The sequence below is a fragment of the Crotalus tigris genome, unplaced genomic scaffold (genome assembly GCF_016545835.1).
Source record: "Crotalus tigris isolate CLP2741 ecotype Arizona unplaced genomic scaffold, ASM1654583v1 scf7180000018556.678853, whole genome shotgun sequence".
Lineage (NCBI taxonomy): Eukaryota > Metazoa > Chordata > Lepidosauria > Squamata > Viperidae > Crotalus > Crotalus tigris.
The window spans coordinates 250,868-272,014 of record NW_024097075.1 but is presented as its reverse complement, the minus strand read 5'-3'; the positions used below and the strand labels follow the sequence as shown (position 1 = coordinate 272,014).

Sequence of the window (21,147 nt, the reverse complement as noted above, 5' to 3'; positions counted from 1 at the left end):
AACAGTCCTAGCAAAGGAACCTTGTTGGATCTCTTCAAGTATACTGAACATAACACACAAAAGGATGTTCATGGTATACTTTCCTAAGCAGAAAGAGACCTTGTTTCCTCTACAACTCCAAATCCTGTCAACTCCAAGATAAGTCATCAGAGTTCCTAACCATTTTTTATAGAATGTGCAAAAGTTAAGCAAAATGTTCACGTATTTACTTTTCTTTAAGTAAAAAAAAAAATACCTGATTGGTAGATTTCATGAGAATATAATTAGTGACTTTTCCGAAGGGAAGTCCAAGGTTGATTACATCATTCTCTGTACAACTTCCTTCGGGAAGATTACAGATGTGTACTACACGACCTGGGACACATTTCCTTTGTAGAACCTGAAATTATTAAAAATAAATTTAGAAGCAGAAACAATTGTAAAACAACCGCCAGGTAAACATACACATTTGAAGTCACACTTCTTATCCTTCGCTGAGTTTGTACAGAGCTGATATTTTCAAAATCTCAAATACTTGTCCATATAATCTCCCTTTTATTGTAGCCCAAGAGTCTGTTAAAAATTAATACTGTCATTTAATTGTGTAACATAACATATTGAAAGATTGCCTATATATAAATAACATTTTCATGTAAGATATAGACTACAAATACTTTAGAGAAATCTATAAATCCACAGTTCTACTAATCACTATGCATATATATCATCTATATCTAAAAACACATCCCATTTCTCTAATACTCAATAGATAACTGTACCATCAATGTCTTAGTACACATCACAATGATTAAAAAATAATAATGAAACATCAGGGGCAAGTAGATAAATCACATGGTTTGCATCACGTTGTTGTGACTCCTGTTTTGTCATTTGCTCCCACTCTCTGGCCCCCATGGATAACTATGAATATTATAAATATTCTGGAAGAGTGATGCTTGATATCTGTGCTGAAAAGGCAACACAGCTTCACACTTCATTAGTGCCTTACCCTTACCCTTGAGTAGCAACTGAAATTTGAGACTAAGGAGAATGACTTGATCACATCTTTGCAACTAAAGAACTTTAAATGCTGACTTAAGATTCTGCCAGTTAACTTTCTGGTGCTTGATTACTCTAAAAGGAAGCAATGCACCTGATAACCAACATATTTCCTAGTAAACTCTTTTTTAAGAATCTGTATTCCTCAAAAAAAGGAAGATGGAAGATACTTTGGATTGTTGGCTTTCCTTTGTACTCTGTCAAATAGTGGATATCTATTTATTAACAGGGTAACTCCACTATTATACAAAGAATATGTATATTATAAAAGTACTATCATTTTCTTTCATTTATTGTTAATTGTATTCACTTTACCACAGATTCCTATAAAGAACTTTTTTTTCTGTTAAATAGATATACGGTGCAGCTAGTGGTATTTAAAGAGATGACATTTGAGTTGCAATCTCCCTCTGTCGTCTTGATAATTTTGGCCCAGTACAGAACCCACTGACTGACTCAATATGGCAAGTAAGATATTCCATGTGATAGTTAAAGCTGTGTTTATTAATATTGGCTATAGTAACAGACTCCTGCAAGATGGACTGTGATTTATTTCCCCCATGAGGTGAATTTTTGTACATGCCATTTTTATTTTGGGTTTAACTCAGTGGTGGGATTCAAATATGTGAACAACCTGTTCTCTGTGTGGATGCTGCTTCTGGAAATCCATTCTGGGCCTGGGCAACAAAAAATTAGCTACCAGTTCTGCTGAAGTGGTACAAGTTGGCTGAATCCCACCACTGGTTTAACCCATATTTTTATCCTTGTTCCTTTGGTAATAGACCTAGCTATCTCTGTCATGAAATCCAGTGTCCAGGGGCAATTTTAATATGGAACAGAAAATGACTCGAGTGGAATTCCAGGTCTCCAGGAAGAACTTGGTAAGTGGATAAAAATGCCAAATCCATTCTAAATATCTGGCTGACTGTGTAGTGGACTATAATGAGGAACAAAAAAGGCCACTGGAAGAATGTCCATCAGCGCATCTTCACTGAAGGACAGGGAAAATGCATGGAAGTTAGTATAACTTGAAGGCTTACTGGAAAGACCAATCTGGTCTCGAAGAAAGACCAAATGAAGAATAGAAAAGAGAGGTGGCAAGGCAAAGTGTTATATGACCAGTACCTTAAAAAAAAACTAGCAGGCAAAGCAGATAACAACAAGAGCTAGTAATGGCTAAGAGAAGAGAAGGAAGAGACAGAAGACAAGACCAAGCCTTAAGAACAAATGCATTCAAAGCGAGAATTGAAAAGACAGAAAATGCCATTTCTGCAAAGAAGCCAAAAAAACAGTGGACCACTTAATTAGCTGCTGCAAGATCAGACAGACTGACTTGACAATGGCATGACAAACAATGGCATGACAAAGTAGCAACAATGGTGCATTGGAAAAACTATAGGAAATACAATTTGCCTGCAAGCAATAATTGATGGAATCAAAAAGGAATAGAAAATGAAAAGCTAGAGGGGACTTTAAACAGACAGACAGACGAACAGACAAGCACCTGCCACATAACACTCCAGGCTTAACAATTATCAATAAGAAAGTCAATAAGATAGTGGACACTGAAAGCCTGAATACAGCAGAAGAGAAGAGAAAGAACTGGAGAAAATCACAAAATACAAAGGTCTGTAAATAGAAATAGAATGGTTGCAGCAAAGACACAGCAACCCATTGTAACAGGCATCTTGGCTGCAATCCCAAAACATCTATAGCACCACTTGAATGCCTTTGGCATTGACAAAACCACCATCAGTCAATTGCAAAAGGCAGCTTTACTTGAAACAGCTTACTGTCAAGAATGACCCTTTGGCAGCTACATACCTCTGCATTTCAACTTGCCTTTAGATAAAGGGGGGGAGGGATTACTTTCATGTGGAGAAATGAAACTTCTTCACTTCAGCTGCAGACTGTGGGAGCTTGAAGCCTTGTCAAGACACCAGAACAGGTGTGGATTTGAAGCAGACGGTTCCCATAACAAAGTAGACTTGTTGATATGGATTACGTTGGGGGTTGGCTGGGAAAACTATTGTTTAAGTCTATGAATTGGTGTGGGAACCTCAGAATTAGTTTTGCTTTGATATAACCATGCAGTGTATTCAATAAACAGTAAGTTTTTCAGAAATGGAATTATTCTGGAGTCTTATTTGGATTCTCGAGCTGTTGACACTTACACCTGCAACAATATCTTTAATACCATCAAACAACAACATCTGCATATCTCAGGTTCTTGGAAAGAATTCCATAGGTGGATAAAAATTCCAAATCCAGTCTAAACATGTGGTTGACTGTGCAACCAACATAATAAAAATACTCACATTTCCACCAAGTGGTACGTAAGAGAATGACGAACTTGACTGGCCAAATGAAGATGCAGAATTATAAGACTCAGCATTTAAAGGATAATCTAAAGAAATGACACATATTCCATGAAAATATATGCAAAAAAATAAGTCATTTCTTTAAACATAGATTTTGACAAAATTCTTTCACATTTATTTATATTTTTCCTATAAAGAATCCCATTGCTAATTAAAACCAACAATGGTCTATGATTCTCGAGATAGTAGACATATAAAAACCGTAATACATCACAATGAGAATTTGTTCTTGATTGATAAAACATAGAGGGAATCAAGTTTGATCAAATTAAAGGTACCTAAGGAAATGCATTTATTATTCAACTTATATGCCACCTATCTCATAAGAAGTGACTCTATATCCCTAAAATATGGTTTTCTTTCATTCTTCTTTTCCATTAACTGGTAAATGAGTCATGTTATTTCTAATCCTCAGTCATAGTATCAACAAGGGGGAGGGGCAAATTATGAAATATATATCCTGAAGATACATGTAAAAACTACAGCTCATCTCTCCCTCATATGTGAGGGTAAGCAGATAAGATTATTATCTGCATTGTGATGTAATTGTATATGTGTTGGTACTTTGAAGAAAATAAGGTTTGCTCTGGCACCACTGAAAGTAATATATAACCTAGTATCTACAGGTATTTATTTTCTATGAGCTTATTTTAAACACACCCTCCATTAAAGCAACTGTTGGGATAAACCCAGGATGTGATGAATGTAGTTGTACTCTGCTAAAGTGCATGATAAGTTTATTTAAATGCATTAGGAAAACAAAAAGGTGTTTTAAAGAATAGTATGGAAATAATATGTGACATAAGATACATGATTATGAGATTTAAATGGCTTGGGATCAGGTTACCCGAAGAATCATCTTTTTCTAAGAGCTTCGACCCCTCTAATCTGATCCAACAGATTGGGCTTGCTGCAGATCCTGTAAGGCAGAGTGCTGACTGGGATGAGTGGGAACTAGAAGACAGGGGGGGGGTGTTCTGCTGTACCCCTGCCTTATGCAATATTGGAGATTAGAATGGCCCCAACCCTGTTAGCTTTCACAAAGCTTTAAGAACTTGGCTAGGTACCCAGGCCTGGGGCTTGGAATACATTAAGGGAATGCATTACTTGACTTTACTATAACTTGATAGTAACTTTTCTAGTCACAGCTTCTGTTTGTACCTGTTTGTACCTTTGTACTGTTTATTTTGTGTATGTTTTTATTGTTTTATTGTTTTTTAAATTGTTTTGTTTTTATAATTTTAGAATTATAAGTTTCCCTTAGTTACTTTGTTGAGTTGGGCAACTATAGAAATTGAATGAATGAACGAATGAATGAATGAATGAATGAATGAATGAATGATGTGAGTCGTTGAGGAATTTGCAGAAAGGCTAAGCTAAGTCATTGCTTCAAAACATATCAAAATAATCAGGAAAGATAATTTGATCACAACAGTTATATTATATTACATCCTTTTCATTTTACCAATATACTTACTGTATATTCATAAATATTCTGAAAAACACATTGTATATTTCCATTCTTGGGGAAAAAAATAAAAACTTCAAACAGAGATTAATTTAGCTATTATGATTACACTCCTTAAATATTCAATGAAATGTGTCCTTGTGTCAACTATATTCCAATTAAATATATATACATATATGTTTATATATATTACTTGGATAATTACCTTCAGTACTAGACAGATTAAACACAGTTTTATTATTTGGGGAGGAAGAATGCAATACTCCTTCTGCTGCTGAATGCAACATACAATGAATATCAGTGCTAAAAAAAGAAACAAAAGTAGAAATTCAGCTATAGAATAAGAATACATGGGTCAGATCTTAATGTGTTTAGTTACCAGATTTTTTTATATTGAATAAATCTAATAATAATACCACCTCAGTAACAGAAATTATGAAATTCTAAGCATCAAGCTTAACATTAAGTTAGTACTCCTGGGTATTTTTGAAGCCTTTAAAAAAATTCAACCAATAGAGAATTTTCAAGTGAGAATTGTATCTGAATTCAGTGAACATTCCTTCTGTTTTTGTTAACAGTGTAGCTGAGACTGTTCACCAAAATATCTGTAGTAGAACACCTGCAATCTGTCCTGCCACAAACATCACTTTTATGAGGTTAGACCATAGGGAGCAATAGGGACTGCTGCTCACTTATCTTCCACCCTGCAGGGCAGCAGCAGGCCTGTCTACACTCTTGGACTCTGTGTCTGAGCTGCCAGCGAGGTTCCTTAGACTTATAGTATGGGGGGATTTCAATCTGCTTCTCTAGGCCAGAGGTGTAAGGTAGTGCAGGAATTCATGGTCACCATGGACCTGGTCCAACTTATCCATGGTCTTACTCACATGGGGGGAGGTTGCATATTAGATCTTGTGTTTGCCATGACAGTGATGTTATGATCTGGCTTTGCAGAACATTAATATCAGTCCCTGCCATGGAGGGACCATGCTCTCTTGGCCCTAGAATTCTCCACAGCTACCTCCTATCTCAGGCAGATGGAACCTATTCAAGTGGCCCACCAAGGCACCTGATGGACCCAGTGCCTTTTCAAAGAGAATGTGAGATTCTTCCTGGAATTTTGCTTAAAGGCAGAAGCCTGGTCATAGCTTGGAATGAGCAGATGATGGGCTCCATGGACCAGACTGTCTCTGTCTACATGGGTCTCATAGAGCACCATGGCTTACAGAGGAGTTCTAAGAAATGAAGTGACATGAGACACCTCAAGCACTGCTGGAGGAAAACAAAGAATAATACTGACTGAGCACAGGTAAATACCCTATATTAAGACTTACCTTGTGGCAATAAAAGTTGTTTAGTGTAACTACTTCTCTGCTCTTATTGCATTCAGATCCCTCCTAGGTAAGGAATACAGTGAACCCATGGAGGGTTGCTGTGAGGATTATTCTAAATATCTGTCAGATAAAGTTGCTCAACTTCACCTGGAGCCAGGCTCTGGCTAGGTAAATATTTTGGATGTTACAGAGTTATATCTGAGTCTTGTTATCTGGGAGGAGTTCAGGCTAGTTGTTCTTGAGGAAGTGGACATGGCCCATACCCCTTTAGTTGATAAAGGTCAATTAAGGTGGCATGTTGTTGGGTCCAAGCGGTGATCAATGTCTCTTTTCAGGAAGGGATGGTACCACCTGCTTTATTTATTAAATTTTCCACCCATTTCACCACTGAAAGCAACTTTTTGAAGGAGGCAGGTATTGTGCCCTCTTCTCAAGAGTCCATGTTTGGACTCAACAGTATTAAACAACTATGACTCGGTCTTCAACCTTTCCTTTTTATGGAAGGTTACTGAGGGGGTTGGTACACAACTACAGTGGATCCTAAATGAGGCAGATCATCTAAAATCTTTTCAATCTGGGTTAAAACCAGGGCACGATACTGAACTGGCACTGGTTGCATTTGTTAATAATTTTTCAAAGGCTTGGAATGGAGGTGGCACAACCATTCTGGCCCTACTGAATCTTTCCATGGCTTTTGATATCACTGACCATGGTACTCTTTTTTGACCAACTTCAGGTTTGGGAGTGGAAAGCAATGTGTTATGGTGGTTGTTGGAATTATCTGGATTATCTGGCCTGTTAGGCTGAGTCATCAGCTGCAGTAGGCCAAGGTATGCGGGAGTCAAAAGTGAAAAAACAAGTTTGTGCCATGCGGTGCAAGGGAATGTTGTTTTGGTGTTTGTTAGTGCCGTGTGCAACAGCTGTATAGTAGCGTGTGCAAAACAAAGTTAGCACGTGTAATATGCTAATATGCTGTGTCATAACAAATGTGGTTGGTGTAAGGTGGTCACCAGGTGCTTATAAACCCGCCTTCTGATAACACAATAAAAGGGATGCTTCGGCTTTGTTCGAGGCTCCCATCCCGAGGAAACCACGTGTACGTGTCTGTTCTTCAACACCCATGGGAGACCGCTGGGCGCGAGAAAACCCACAAATGGTGACCCCGACGTGATTCAAATTTCTGAGCAGGTCTCTGGGCACTGCAACTCAGGGCCGGTCGTCAGGATAGACGAAGCACCCTCCCAAAATATTACGTCTCTTGGTACCCTCTTACTCACTCAGCGGAAGAGTTACTGCAACTCAGGGCCGGTCGTCAGAGCTAGACGAAGCACCCTCCCAAAACATTACCGTGAGTATGGGGACAGGATTCTCTAAGCCTCAGGTTGCGACCTCCCAGAACTTAGGGAATTGACCAAATCATCAATAATTGTTTTGAAAAACAATGGGAAAGATTTGCTGCTTCCCACTAAAAGGGATTTGATCCTTCTCTTAAAATATGTATATCTAAATTGCCTTGCATAGCCCGAAGGAGGATCCCTAAAAATGTCTGTGTGGGTTAAATTAGGAAAGTATTTTCATGAATGACCAGGATGTGTAAAACTGTGACTGTTAACTGTTTCAAATCCAAAGGAAAAAGAATTTTAAAGTCTGCTAGAAATTCTGCTTAAAATAAGCCACAAAAAGGAAAAACCTCACTCTGTTTGTCTGGCCAACAGAGTGAAGAAAAAGAATTGTGTTTGTTTGTTTGTATTCCTCCTTCTCTCTGTGTGTCTATCTACAAGAGCCTTTTGAAACTCAAGTCTGCTTGTGTGGGGAAATAACTTTTTAAAGTTACTTTTCGTATCCTATCACTTATTGGTGATGCTACTATGAAACTTTTCTGAAACAAATAAGCATTTTCCAATCTCTAAAACGATGTGGTCTATTTTAGAATAAATGTTCTCCTACCCTTGGCAAGTTGCACACCTTAAAATATTAGGCTTTTAAAATTATTTGGAGTTTTCAGCATTTTCAAACTGCCTGCAAGCTACCCCCCTTCCAATTCTATTTCTGTCCTTTGTTCTCCATACCTTTTGTCTGCCTCTCCTGGTAGAGTCCGTCCAGAAAGGGGGGGGGAGACCTTGTTCTTGTATCTTTCAGCCCTGAAACCCTCTCCCAAGCCTTTGGAAGCAGAACACACAGACCCAGATGCTGCCTCCATCCATTTGAGCCATGGGATTGAGTTTGAATCCAGCCATCCACTAAAAAGCCACCATGCATCTTCCCAAGTCCTACCATTTCCCCAGATGCCTGTGAGAGCTGCAGAAGGAAGGTGGTGCCACGTGAAGCCTCAGAAGAGAAAATTAAGACTGTGGGGGGAGGGTGGAAACTCATTGTAAACTTTTCTTTCTTGCCCCATTTGTATTGTAACAAGCCAGTTGAATGTATTAATGGAGAGATGACACTTGGGAATATGTGGCAGAACAAGTACTGAACACCTTGGACTTCTATCTGGTGGGAGGGAAAACTTTTCCAGAATGTTTGTATTGCCTGTTTTGTAGAAATAGCTGCATATGCACACATACACCATTCACACCATTCAGAGTCTATCCCCTCCACTTACCTTTAGTAAAGTTCCCCAGGCTGATTTTTGCTCTATTGCACCAAAGCTTTGTGGGACCAACTTCCAACAGATTCCAAGGGGGAGGGAACTAGGCCCCCTCAGGTGATTTGCAATTCATATGCCCTGACTAAGGAAGCAACAGGAAAAATCCCAAACTTATGCCCTGAATATTTTGCACTATTGAGCTCAGATTGGGATTCCTAGAACTCATTATGTGCAATTTAAAGAAAATTTAATAGACTGGCATATTGGACATTACAAACCTGGATGCACTGAATTAAGAGCTAAGGCAGGAAACAACCCTTGAAATTGGGCAGCCAGTGGTCATGTACTAAGGAAAACCATGGCTGTGAAGAATTTTGGGAGGTATGCAAACCTGACTGGAAGCTAAAGGTGACATCCAACATTTGAAAATGATTGGCACAGAATATTGGATACTATAAATTTCTTTTCCACCTAACAAAATTTTGCCCTGACTTTTAGAACTTTATGGGTGCAAGCTCCCCTTTTGGGAGCCACTAAAGGGATCTTTTTCTGCTGCCTCCATTGATGGAAGTTAGCCCCCCCAGAAGGAAATATTAAAAAGGGCAGAAAAATATATTTTTCCTCAAAAGGGCTTTTTAAAACCAAACCTGGCCCCAAATCTATCTCTCTGCCCCAGGCAAGAGCTAGGCCCATACAAATGCAAATGTAACACCATCAGAAAGTTGAAGCCAGAGCAATCAAGAAGACAAAAGAGAAGATCTGCATACCCCACCCAAACTCTAGGAGTCAGCCCCATCACCTGGGAAGCAGGATATGATAATGCAATTTCCTGAAGAACCATCTTTCTGCAATAAACTGTAATCTTCAGGAACTCACCCACCAACAGGTCAATTTAGTAACTACACCTATCACTGCAGTTCAGCAACCCCTGCTAACCAAACCAGCCTTCACTTTGCCAAGCGACACTGAGGATGACTTCCTATAAAGCGCAACCTCCTTATTTTAAATAAAACAGAAAAGTAGGAGATGTTGGAATTATCTGGATTATCTGGCCTGTTAGGCTGAGTCATCAGCTGCAGTAGGCCAAGGTATGCGGAAGTCAAAAGTGAAAAAACAAGTTTGTGCCATGCGGTGCAAGGGAATGTTGTTTTGGTGTTTGTTAGTGCCATGTGCAACAGCTGTATAGTAGCGTGTGCAAAACAAAGTTAGCACGTGTAATATGCTAATATGCTGTGTCATAACAAATGTGGTTGGTGTAAGGTGGTCACCAGGTGCTTATAAACCCGCCTTCTGATAACACAATAAAAGGGATGCTTCGGCTTTGTTCGAGGCTCCCATCCCGAGGAAACCACGTGTACGTGTCTGTTCTTCAACACCCATGGGAGACCGCTGGGCGCGAGAAAACCCACAGGTGGTATTCCTTCTTCTGCAGTTATTCCAGACAGGGTGGGTGGGGTGCCCTAGGTCTTTGCAATGTGGGGTGCTTCCGGGTTCAAGCCTTTCACCTCTCCTCTTTAACATCTACACAAAATGATTAGGGGAGATCATCCATTGATATGGAGGACAGTTTAGACAAGTAGAAATCTCATTACTCAAAGCTACATTTTAATATTACATTTGTCACGGATTGCCAGTCACAATGATACATTTGTTTCTTTTTCTTTTGAAAAAAAAATATATTTGTTATATTGTTTTCTGAGTATGAGTATATATGTATATAGATATATATTCACACACACATACAAATATAAGAAACTAAAGATGATTATGAAATAATTAGAGGCATCAATATATTTCAATTACTCACTTCTCTGAGAAAGTCAAGCAATTCTGAACATGAAGATTTCCTTTAATGTGTTGATCCCAGTCCTCAATTAAAAAACAAGAAAGATAGAATGAAATACCAGAAGAGATACATCTTGTGTGCTATATCCATAGTAGTTATTGTTTATGAAAAATTTCTCTAGCATTCATCAAATTATGATAAAAGAAAAGATGTTATATTTTGAAAAATAGGTAGCCCAAATGAAGACTTTAAATCATTCAGTCAAATAGGTCCAGAAGTTATTCAATCCCATTACTCTGTACAATTGGGTGATGCCGCTATTAATAAGAAAACAATTTCAATTTATGTTAATCCCATCTAGAGAAATGTCACTGGACACACGTGAACAAAACTGTACATTACACATATGCACATCTACATCAATGGTGTAGAACAAATTTTATCTGGTGGTGGTTATTCTACCCAAATTAAAATTATCTAGGGAATTCTAATGACCTTTCATCTTTTCATTTAGAAATGTTAGTGAGACATCAAATGCATATGTATGTAGAATAGTATCAGAAACTAGTAACTACAATAATAATTACAATATACCAAGGCAAGATAAGGAGCAGCAAACTTTGTGATTTTGGATAGAAATTTATTTCATTATTTTTAAAATTAAAGATACATATATTGTGTCAGGAAACTATGATGCAATGATTCTATTGATAAAGCAACCCAGATATGGTAGTTCTTAAGCAGTGAAGCAGTTACTACCTGGAAAGAGACAATTTACTAAGAAGGCCCAGATCTGAAGCAAGCTTACCTTAAGATCAAATACCTTCTTACTGCATAAGGTACAAATGTGAGGGAAGCAAAGAGGTACAATACTATGAAAGTCGTTTAATTCATTGGACTGAAGAGGCCTCACTGGCAATCCAGAGGTAACAGGTTCCTGCTTCTGTCTTGTTTGTGAATTACTATAATTCTGTTTACCATTTTTAGTTTTGCTGAAAAAACGTGGAGTACCAGCACTAAATTTTGTGTCTGGTGTTGGTTCCTCGGGGTTATAGAGATCGCTCCTTACTTCATAGGGGACATTTGTTGATGGCCACATATTTGCACTGGGCATGTCAATTTTATTTTGGCTAGAGAAAGTAGAAGGATTTTCCCATTGATTATTTGTTTCTCTTTCATGTACTATAGAACCCATCTTTCCTTTTTGATTCTGATGAGAATTTTGAGAGTCAGCAGCAAATGTCAAAGACTGTGTACAGGTTGTATGCTGGCCTTTAGACACAGTTCCATAAAACTCTTTCTGAAATCCCAGTTGGCCTTCAGACATTCCATTTCCAGATGACACTGGGACTGGATGAGAACCACTGGTTATAAGGCTCTGTTGACCGCATTGACCAGCATCAGAGGGGAATATCTGTTTATTGTAATCATAAAATCCACCTGTAGTAGAGGAGGCACTAGTTTTATTTAGACCCATAGATACAGCTTGTTGTCCAGCAGTTTGAGAAATTACACCCCCAAAAGGGTTTAGTACTACAGTACTAACATTTTGATTTGAAAGGTTACTTACTGATGCCAGGGTTCCACCTTGGGCTGCCAAAGGTGGGTTCTGTGTTGGAAAATGTATTCCACCAGATGGAAATCTAGTATTGGTGGCCCCAGGACCACCAGCATGCCCTGGAAGGGTATTAAACATGGAAGGGTGTCTTAATTGGTTGAAAAGTGGCTGAGACATGGCCACTTTAGAAAGAACCTGGTTCAGGACAGTTGCAGCTGCTGTGTTGTTGTTGACTGCTGTCTGAGCCAATTTTAATCTATGTAGTGTAAGCTGTGCTTGAAGCTGAGCCAGCTGAAGACTTGCAGAAGAAGGAAGCAGTGGATTTGCGGTGTTGACAGTAAATATATTCTTGTCCAGAAGTTTGGCAGCACTGTAAAGTAATAGCAATAATTTTAACCAAGTTTGATCAATGTCAACTGTAGGTATTTTTCACCAAATTATGACTAAGAGGTAATATATTATTCCTGACATCCTTACTAAATACTTGAAAGCGAAGAAAGTGATTTATGACATGTAATTGTCATCTTACAAAGTATTTACAACCAGTCATTTCATTTATGAAGACGAATGGCAGATCGAAAAGAAGCTTGCAAGCCAAAATACTACAGTATGAGAGGTATAGCTAAAGAATAATAAATCTGCTGGATTTAGGCTTAATATGTTCTACTGAATATTCTTTGTGAATCATACAAATGAAAAATTTATTTTTTAGTACAGGAAACAAAGTGTCATTCAATCATAGTTGTCATTATTAATTTTTGTATAAAATTATAAACCCATATAAGGTACGCATTGCAGTTAAGGGTCTTCATTAACAACTAAACTGAAGCCCAAATTGTATTGTTAAATATATGATTTTTCAGTATTTGAACAGCTGTCTCACAAATGGTTTTCACTGGCATACAATGCTTTTATGTGAGTTCATCAGAGTTGTGGCACTATGATCATTTCCTTTTACAGTGGTACTGTTGATTTCTAATCTACAGAATAATTATAATGCCCTGGAGGTTATTTCAGTGGTGTTAGACTGGGCAGAAGCTGGTACAGAATACACAATCAATTTCAGAAGTCCAAATGTATCTTCACAAAAAAAGTTTGAAAGCACGAGGGGGGGGGGGAAACAGGAACTTCTCTATAAAGTTCTCATGCTGTTTATATACTTAATTCATTTTACTTTGTTGTCCAGCCCCAGGGGGTCTCAAAACCTATCTTATATTTTATAAATTTAATTAAATTAATAAACCATGAATAATAGATTATATGAGGAAATACATGTTCTCATTGCTTTTATACTTTTATTTCCTTTCTATCTTTTTACATTAAATAAATTCAAATAAAGTACAATGTGCCAATGAAGCAGAATTATTATTTCTATAAGTAAACAAGCACACTCATGCCTCATAATGTGCAGTACTATGAAAGATAGAGAGGAACAAGAAAACAACATCCATTTAACAGAACACAGATTTGTGACCAGACACTCTTAATAATGTATTAGTATCATGCTCTGGATACTTATCATATATATGCATTTTATAGCATTTCTAGATTATCCTCCAAAAAGGAAATTACTCTATACACTGTAACAATTATATTATATTATATTATATTATATTATATTATATTATATTATATTATATTATATTATATTATATTATATATATGTGTAGGTCTTTGGTTATTCGTGTTTTCTCCCACGTAAAATTGGAAGTGTCTTGGCGACGTTTCGACGAAGTCCCATTCGTCATCTTCAGGCTGGTGCTTTCAGCTTCGTGCTTCGAGGAGCAATGTTGGTCTTAGCTGTTTCTTCCTTTTAACTGCCAGTGGGGGTATGAACTGATTGGGTGGGAGCTTGGCTGTGTTCTGATTGGGTGGAGGTGTGTTCTGATTGGTTAGGGGCTTGGCTGTGCTCTGATTGGCTGGGGGCTTGGCTGTGCTCTGATTGGCTGGGGGGTTGGCTGTGCTCTGATTGGCTGGGGGAGTGTTCTGTTTGGTTGTGCTCCGGTTAGTCTGAGTTGCAAGGGGGTTTAAGATTTTGGGCTGCATTGATATTTTTTGGCTTCACGTTCGTGGTCGTGCCTCATCTTCATGGAGGTGTCAGTTTGCTTCATGTATGGATTGGAGGGGTTTAAAGTGGCTAATGATGCAGCTGTGGTCTGGCTTCTGGTTTGTGGTCGTGCCTCATCATCGGTGTGGCTTTGGGTTTGCTTTTTGCGTGAATGTGTGGTGGTGACATCCTGTGTGGTTTTTGTGAGTGTGGGTCTGGTGTCATTTTTTGTGTTAGGGAGTCGTTTGTCAATCAGGGCGGGTTTCCAAATGGCTGGTAGGCGGGAGGTATCATCTCGTTTGTTCATGCTGTGTGGGCGTTTTTCTATCTCGGTGGCTTCTCTGATTATTCTGTTATTAAAATGTTCAGTTTTGGCAGTTAAAAGGAAGAAACAGCTAAGACCACACATTGCTCCTCGAAGCACGAAGCTGAAAACACCAGCCTGAAGATGACGAATGGGACTTCGTCGAAACGTCGCCAAGACACTTCCAATTTTACGTGGGAGAAAACCCGAATAACCAAAGACCTACATACAAACACCCGCGAAAACCTCAGAAAACACACACACACACACACACACACACACACATATATATATAGGTTGCTAACAAAGAATAAAGAGAGAATGGTATAGCTATTTCGAGTTCCTTTAACTCTCTTTAGCCAAACTTACTCTTCTGAGATTCGAACCTGGGCTATCTGCATGTTAGGCAGTTGTTATAACCTCTAAGCCACAGGCTCTCCTCACTTTGCCGGCTGTATCAGGAGAGAGACAGGGGGAGGAGATTTTTTAGAGGTTATAACAACTGCCTAACATGCAGATAGCCCAGGTTCGAATCTCAGAAGATTAAGTTTGGCTGAAGAGAGTTAAAGGAACTCGAAACAGCTATACCATTCTCTCTTTATTCTTTGTTAGCAACCTAAAAATGTAAAATGATGTTGCAGTTGGCGACTGCTGCTTGTGGATGGCTCTAGATTGAGCTGATACAGGCAAAAGAAAAGAAAAGAAAGAAGATTTCTTTCTCCCATATTTGGGCTGACAGGGTGCTCATTCAAGGTAAATATATATATATATATATATATATATATATATATATATATATATATATATATATATATATATGGTTAATAACACTAAAAATATGAATCCTGGGAATATTCATATCGAAAATTTAATGAACACCAAGGTATTAATTAAAACTATAAAAGTTTAATTTAAAAACGCCAAGCTTTCGCCGTCACCTGCCGGCATCATCAGGGCTGGGACGCCAGGGAGTGAGAGAGTCTTTTATAAGCAAGCCGAAGTCTGCACCCGGCTCCTCAATCTCGTCACTGGACCCAATTGGTTAAATTGTGCTCCGGTGATTCGTTTCTTCCTGTCCTTCTTAGCTACGTGTATATCTTCATCTATCTTCTTTTCTTTGGATTCCAAGGTAGGTGGGGTAAGCTCCCTACCTCTCTGATTGTCTCTATCTTTTTAATCCATTCTCCCCCTCGGGTTTGAGTGGTGGTTTGCATTTCTCCTTTTCTTTTTCCCAATCACCCTCCACACAGTCATTCTCTCTGTGAATGTCTTTCCTTTCATCCTTGGTGCCTCCCCCTTGTACCCAACTGTTGTCAAGGTGGTCATACGTAATATTCCAGATTGGCTGGGGTGGTTCGATAGGATGTTTATCTATGGGGGTAGTCTCGTAATTGTGGTTATCTTTAGCCATCATACTCCTCCCCCCCTTTTTGTCCTCTGCACTCTTTTCACGTGTGCTGTAATCTGGGGCCTTGGTCTGGGGGGGTGAAGTTGCGATCTTCCTGAGCGTGGTAACGCTCCTCTTCTGCTCTCCTCTTCGCTCCGACACTTCTCGCTCCTGCGCGCGTGCGACAGGAGTCTTTGGAGTCTATGGGTGCTGCCGGTGCGAGGCGCGGCAAGCTGGTCTCACAAGCTCCACCCTCTCACGCAGTTCTCCATCCGGGTTCACTCCTCTCCTTACTCTCCGGAACGTCCTGCCATACCTGGCGTCATCCCGCACTCCATATGTTCTTAACTCAGCTGGCATTGCGGAGCGGAGGGGTCGCTTCTTCCACCTTATATTCTGAGGTTTTCGCGGGTGTTTGTATGTAGGTCTTTGGTTGTTCGGGTTTTCTCCCGCGTAAAATTGGAAGTGTCTTGGCGACGTTTCGACGAAGTCTCATTCGTCATCTTCAGGCTGGTGTTTTCAGCTTCATGCTCCTCGAAGCACGATGCTGAAAACACCAGCCTGAAGATGACGAATGGGACTTCGTCGAAACGTCGCCAAGACACTTCCAATTTTATGTGGGAGAAAACCCGAACAACCAAAGACCTACGTATATATATATATATATTTATAGGAATTATTTTTTTAAAAGCACTATTTCTTTGTAAATTTTATTTTTCAAAAAAATAGGGCTATTATTCAAATATATTCTTAATGTATTGATATAACTTGCTAGTATATTAATATTACTAAACAGTATGCTTTATTTATATATAACAAAAGTTCAAATGCATAAAATCAGTGAAGCAGCCTCTGTGTTTTTTTAACGATTATATAATCACAGTCAAACAATCTGAGTATTACAACATAACTTTTAATATAATTGATGACAGATTTTCAAGCAGTTTATTTCCTAAATGTAAATTATTAACTAAAATACAGAACTCATGTCTCCTGGGTTCTAGCCTGATGCCTTAACCAGTACATCAAACTGGCTCTCATATTATAAATAATACTAGAATCTGTTGTATATGGATATTAAGCTTTCTAACAGATAGATTGAACAATTGGCCCTGTGGTGTAGCTGGAACAATCTTGAACTGAACACACTCAAAACTGTAGAGATGATAGTAGATTTTAGGTTACGTCCTCCTATTCTACACCTCTTACAATACTAGACAACACAGTTATCACTTGTTGCTTGTATGTACACTGAGAGCTTATGCACTGGGGACCAATTCCTTGTGTGTCCAATCACACTTGGTCAATAAAGAATTCTATTCTCTTCTATGTCAGTTCTAGAACTTACAAGAGATTAGATGATATAATCAAAAACTGTATTTTGCAATATACAATAGCTGGAATATCTTGTTGGCCACAAGAGAAAACAACAGTGATGATATACTTTGTATAATGCCGATATTTTCCTATAAAATTCCATTGATGTTATAACTGCTCTCTGCATGCTATTTACAATATTCCCGATTGAACAAAAAACTGACACTCAGACACCAAGCTAAATGTACACTAGAAGACAGATCACATGTTTCTGCATACCATTCCTACTATGTTAGACTCACTGAATGTAAATAGCAAGTAATATCACTTGATATTTATAACATATGTTCAGTATTAACACTACAGCACAGAAATAATTTAAAAAATCCTAAAGAACGAATTCCAATTTAAAAGGCAATATGTGATTTCAGTACAAGAACAAATAAAATTATAGATTTTTAAAAGCAAATGCTGGAGTATTAAATTTGTGTTCCATAACTTGATGACAAATCACGCAATATGCAAGTGCTTGGCTGCCACCTTATTTCAGGATTCTTTTTTTTTTTTTCAGCTTCCCAGGCTGGGCTATAACCTTGAAATTAGTCTTCAATTCTAATATTAATCAGGTTTATCTATACTTAGCTTTTTCAAGATTAGCCAAGCTTAACCAGATGCTACTATCTGCTTTGGTTAAAAGGAACTAACATTGTTGGAAGTTGGAAGTGGAATTTCTTCTTCTATAATTAGAGCCTTATTCTTTATGACCGATGCTAGGATGGCTATAAAAATGGCAGAACTTGGGTTTTCTCACTGTTGTTTAAACAGACAGTAAAGTATGTAGCTCTCTTCCCAAAAACCTTTGATACCAAATATGAGTGAAATGGGAAAAATATTGAAGTTTAAAGGGCTTAAATGTTTTCTAAGAAACTTTCACCAAATTATGCCTGACAAAGTTTCCTTATTTAGATTTTACTATAATGCAATCACAAGATGAATGACTTAAATAGCTTCCTTCTGGAAACATAATCTCAGCACCTTTTTTAATTTTAGAGATTTAAATTAAATGTCTGATTTATTATAAATTCATTATTATTTTGGCACAGTCAGTTCCTACAATTCTGATATTTAGAAGGTACTTAAGAACATTTTTTCAGCAAGCCTTTGGCTGTAGATGAATACTTTAACAATTATTTTCCTTTTCCTTTTACTTGTTTATAATTTTTACTCTGACTTATATACTTAGTTGAAGATTGAAGTAGACAAGGCTTTGGCAATGGCCACAAAAGAGTAAATTTAGTCGAGGTCCACCACTAGAGGGAGATGCCTGACTGAGACAATACTCAATGGATTGTATAATTGCTCTTCAAGAGGGAACATGCCTGTTAAATATTGAAATAATCCCATCTCATTTAGCTTTGCAATTAATAAGTGAAATAAGAATAACAGATTTCCTACTTAATTGTCTGCAACACATTTTCTGATTTAAAGTTATTCTCATTTTTCAGTGTCTGTTCAACTGTCATATTTGATCTTCTACTAAACATAATAATAGAAGGAACAAGCATAAAACAAGTATCAAAGTTCAAATATCTAGGAAAAATATTCATGGAAGATGCAGTAAGATAAACCAAGTATTGGGATAGCTTGCTCCTCTCCTACAACATAAGGCAGTACCTACTGATCAGCACAAAAAAGCACGTCATGCAAAATATATTCATCCACACTCTAAGTTACTGGTGTCAAACATGGACACTTACAATAAAACATAAAAAAGGTAGTCATCACGGAAATGAGATGTTTGAGGAAAGCTGCTGGAGTGACCATAAGAGATAAAATCAGAAATGAGATCATAAGAGAAAGAATTGACATAGAACCAATCTTAAACAACAAATAAAAACAACAAATAAAGTGGTTTGCTTACCTGGAGAGGATGTCATGGGATTCCATACTGTATAAGGCATGTGCAAAAAAAGGAGAAGGTCAAAGAACACAAGGCAGACGCAGAAGAAGATGGAGAGACAACATCAAAGACACACGACAACAGCATCAATTAACAATGGTTGAGGCCAACAGAAAAGCAACCTGTATGTCCCTCAATACCCAAAACCCAAAGAGAAAGTAAAAAAAGACTATTTCAGAAGCAGTAATAATTCAAATTTTAGCTCACTCAAAGTAGATGATTTTTTATTGAGAGATAGAAAGAATGTTATATATTAGTACTAAATATTTTATATCTATATATGATTTAACTCTGAAAACAACTATTTCATGAGTTTCCAGAGCACTTTAGTGTATACTGCCCAGTTCAAGGAAAATAAGTGAAGATGTTATGATTCACATTATTAATTAAATGATTAAATTCCTTCTCTTGATGCACAAAGAAAGCCATTTACAACAACAACAACAAATCCTGCATACCAACAGAATAAAAAGAACAGTAAAATTTGCCTAATATAAAGGAATGTTTTGTCTATCACATGCCAATGCTAATTACTGTGGTTTCTGTAACATCAAGAAAGAACTATAAACATCAGTATTTTCTAAAATAAATCAGAGTTTCAATTCTCTACTATTGCACAGAATGTTCAAAACACTCATTAGCTATTTATCGAATAAGTATAACTGCATTCCAAGAATTCTTCAGCAGCAGCAGTTAGGAGAGGCAGATCTACACAGTACCAGAAGTTCAGGACTTTTTAAAATCTATATATCATGCCTGGTTTAAAATATAAGCCAATCTGTGCCCACTTGATATTTGTAGAGCTTATGGGGATGAATGGTTTTGATGTCATAAAATCTTTTCTTAAAAATGAGATATGTGCATCAAGTGCTATCTAATATATTACCCAATCTCAAGTTAAAAATGTATAAGGCAGTCCTCAAGTTAGGATGATAATTGGCACCAGAATTTTCATTGCTAAACCCTGGCATTCCCCACTGGTTGTTAAGTGATGACCCTTCCTGATTCAAGTCATTCCTGGCTCGATCTCTCTATTCCTGAGCCTAGGTAAGGTAAGGGGCTGCCTTCTCTGCAACTCCCCCCACCAACCTATCTCCTTCCATCTCTGCTCTTTTGGCCACCCTGTGCTCTGCTGCCTCTGCCCGCCACGTGCTTCACTGACCCAGAGCTCCACTCACTTTGCTACCTCACACCCTGGTGAGAAAGCCACACACAATTTGGACAAATCTGCATGCAGCTACCTTGTGAAGGGCCAAGCTGGATGTGCCTCATCAGAAGCAGGAAAAAGACAGCGAAGATCAGCTGGAGGCAGCAGGCTGGCAGGGTAAGCAAAAGTCAGGGTGGCAAAACAAGTGGAGTCCTGGTGGCAAGGCCAGAGGAGCTCACGGCAGCCAAAACGGTGGACGAGACAGGTGAGTTGGGGTAGCTGAAGACCCACTACAATAGTAAGTGTGAGTAGGCTGCCGAGCACTGAAATGTTATTTATCAAATTTAGAGACCGCCACCTCACGTGATCATGTGACTGTAGGGAAATTGTAACAGTCTTCTCTCTTCTCTCACATGCAGTAACACCTCATTGGAGTAATGCTAATGACAGTAACACTCAGGTTAATGTATTTCACAATTACAATCCAGGAGAAGAAAGCGAACAGGTTGTTTGGAGGCTCCATAATTAAAGTTAGACTAAATTTATCTAAACTTAGAAAAAGCAGCCAGACTAGCTAATAGGTTTAAGCTCCTATATACTAGAGAGCAGCTGCGTCTTCTCTCTGAAAAAAAAATATTCCAAAAATGTCAGCTTCCCCATACCTGGGATGTATTGGCTTTCTCTTAAGAGGCTGCAACTGTGGAGTAGAAGTGGCAAGTGACTTGCCCAGTGGGAATGTATCAACATTCCCATGTAGTTAGGGGTGCATAAGCAGAAGAGGTGCCTGCCATACCCCAGCTAGTCTGGGCTGATTGTGTCAATAGATCCTTTAGGTT

At 38.3% G+C, this 21,147-nt stretch overlaps 1 protein-coding gene across 5 annotated transcripts in view; it reads right to left on the bottom strand.

The window, feature by feature from the left end:
• Positions 1-21,147, bottom strand: part of RBM20 (RNA binding motif protein 20) — an 83,208-nt gene that overhangs the window by 17,829 nt on the left and 44,232 nt on the right. For 3 of the 5 annotated variants that reach the window (XM_039354519.1, XM_039354521.1, XM_039354522.1), the window contains exons 2-6: positions 11,400-12,519; positions 10,613-10,674; positions 5,093-5,190; positions 3,357-3,445; positions 236-379 (exon numbers count right to left, since the gene is read on the bottom strand). In XM_039354519.1, the coding sequence (XP_039210453.1) occupies positions 236-379; positions 3,357-3,445; positions 5,093-5,190; positions 10,613-10,674; positions 11,400-12,519 (1,513 nt within the window). Of the gene's footprint in view, positions 1-235; positions 380-3,356; positions 3,446-5,092; positions 5,191-10,612; positions 10,675-11,399; positions 12,520-19,125; positions 19,369-21,147 lie in introns of those variants that run through there. The other 2 variants (XM_039354520.1, XM_039354523.1) reach the window with 2 other exon arrangements.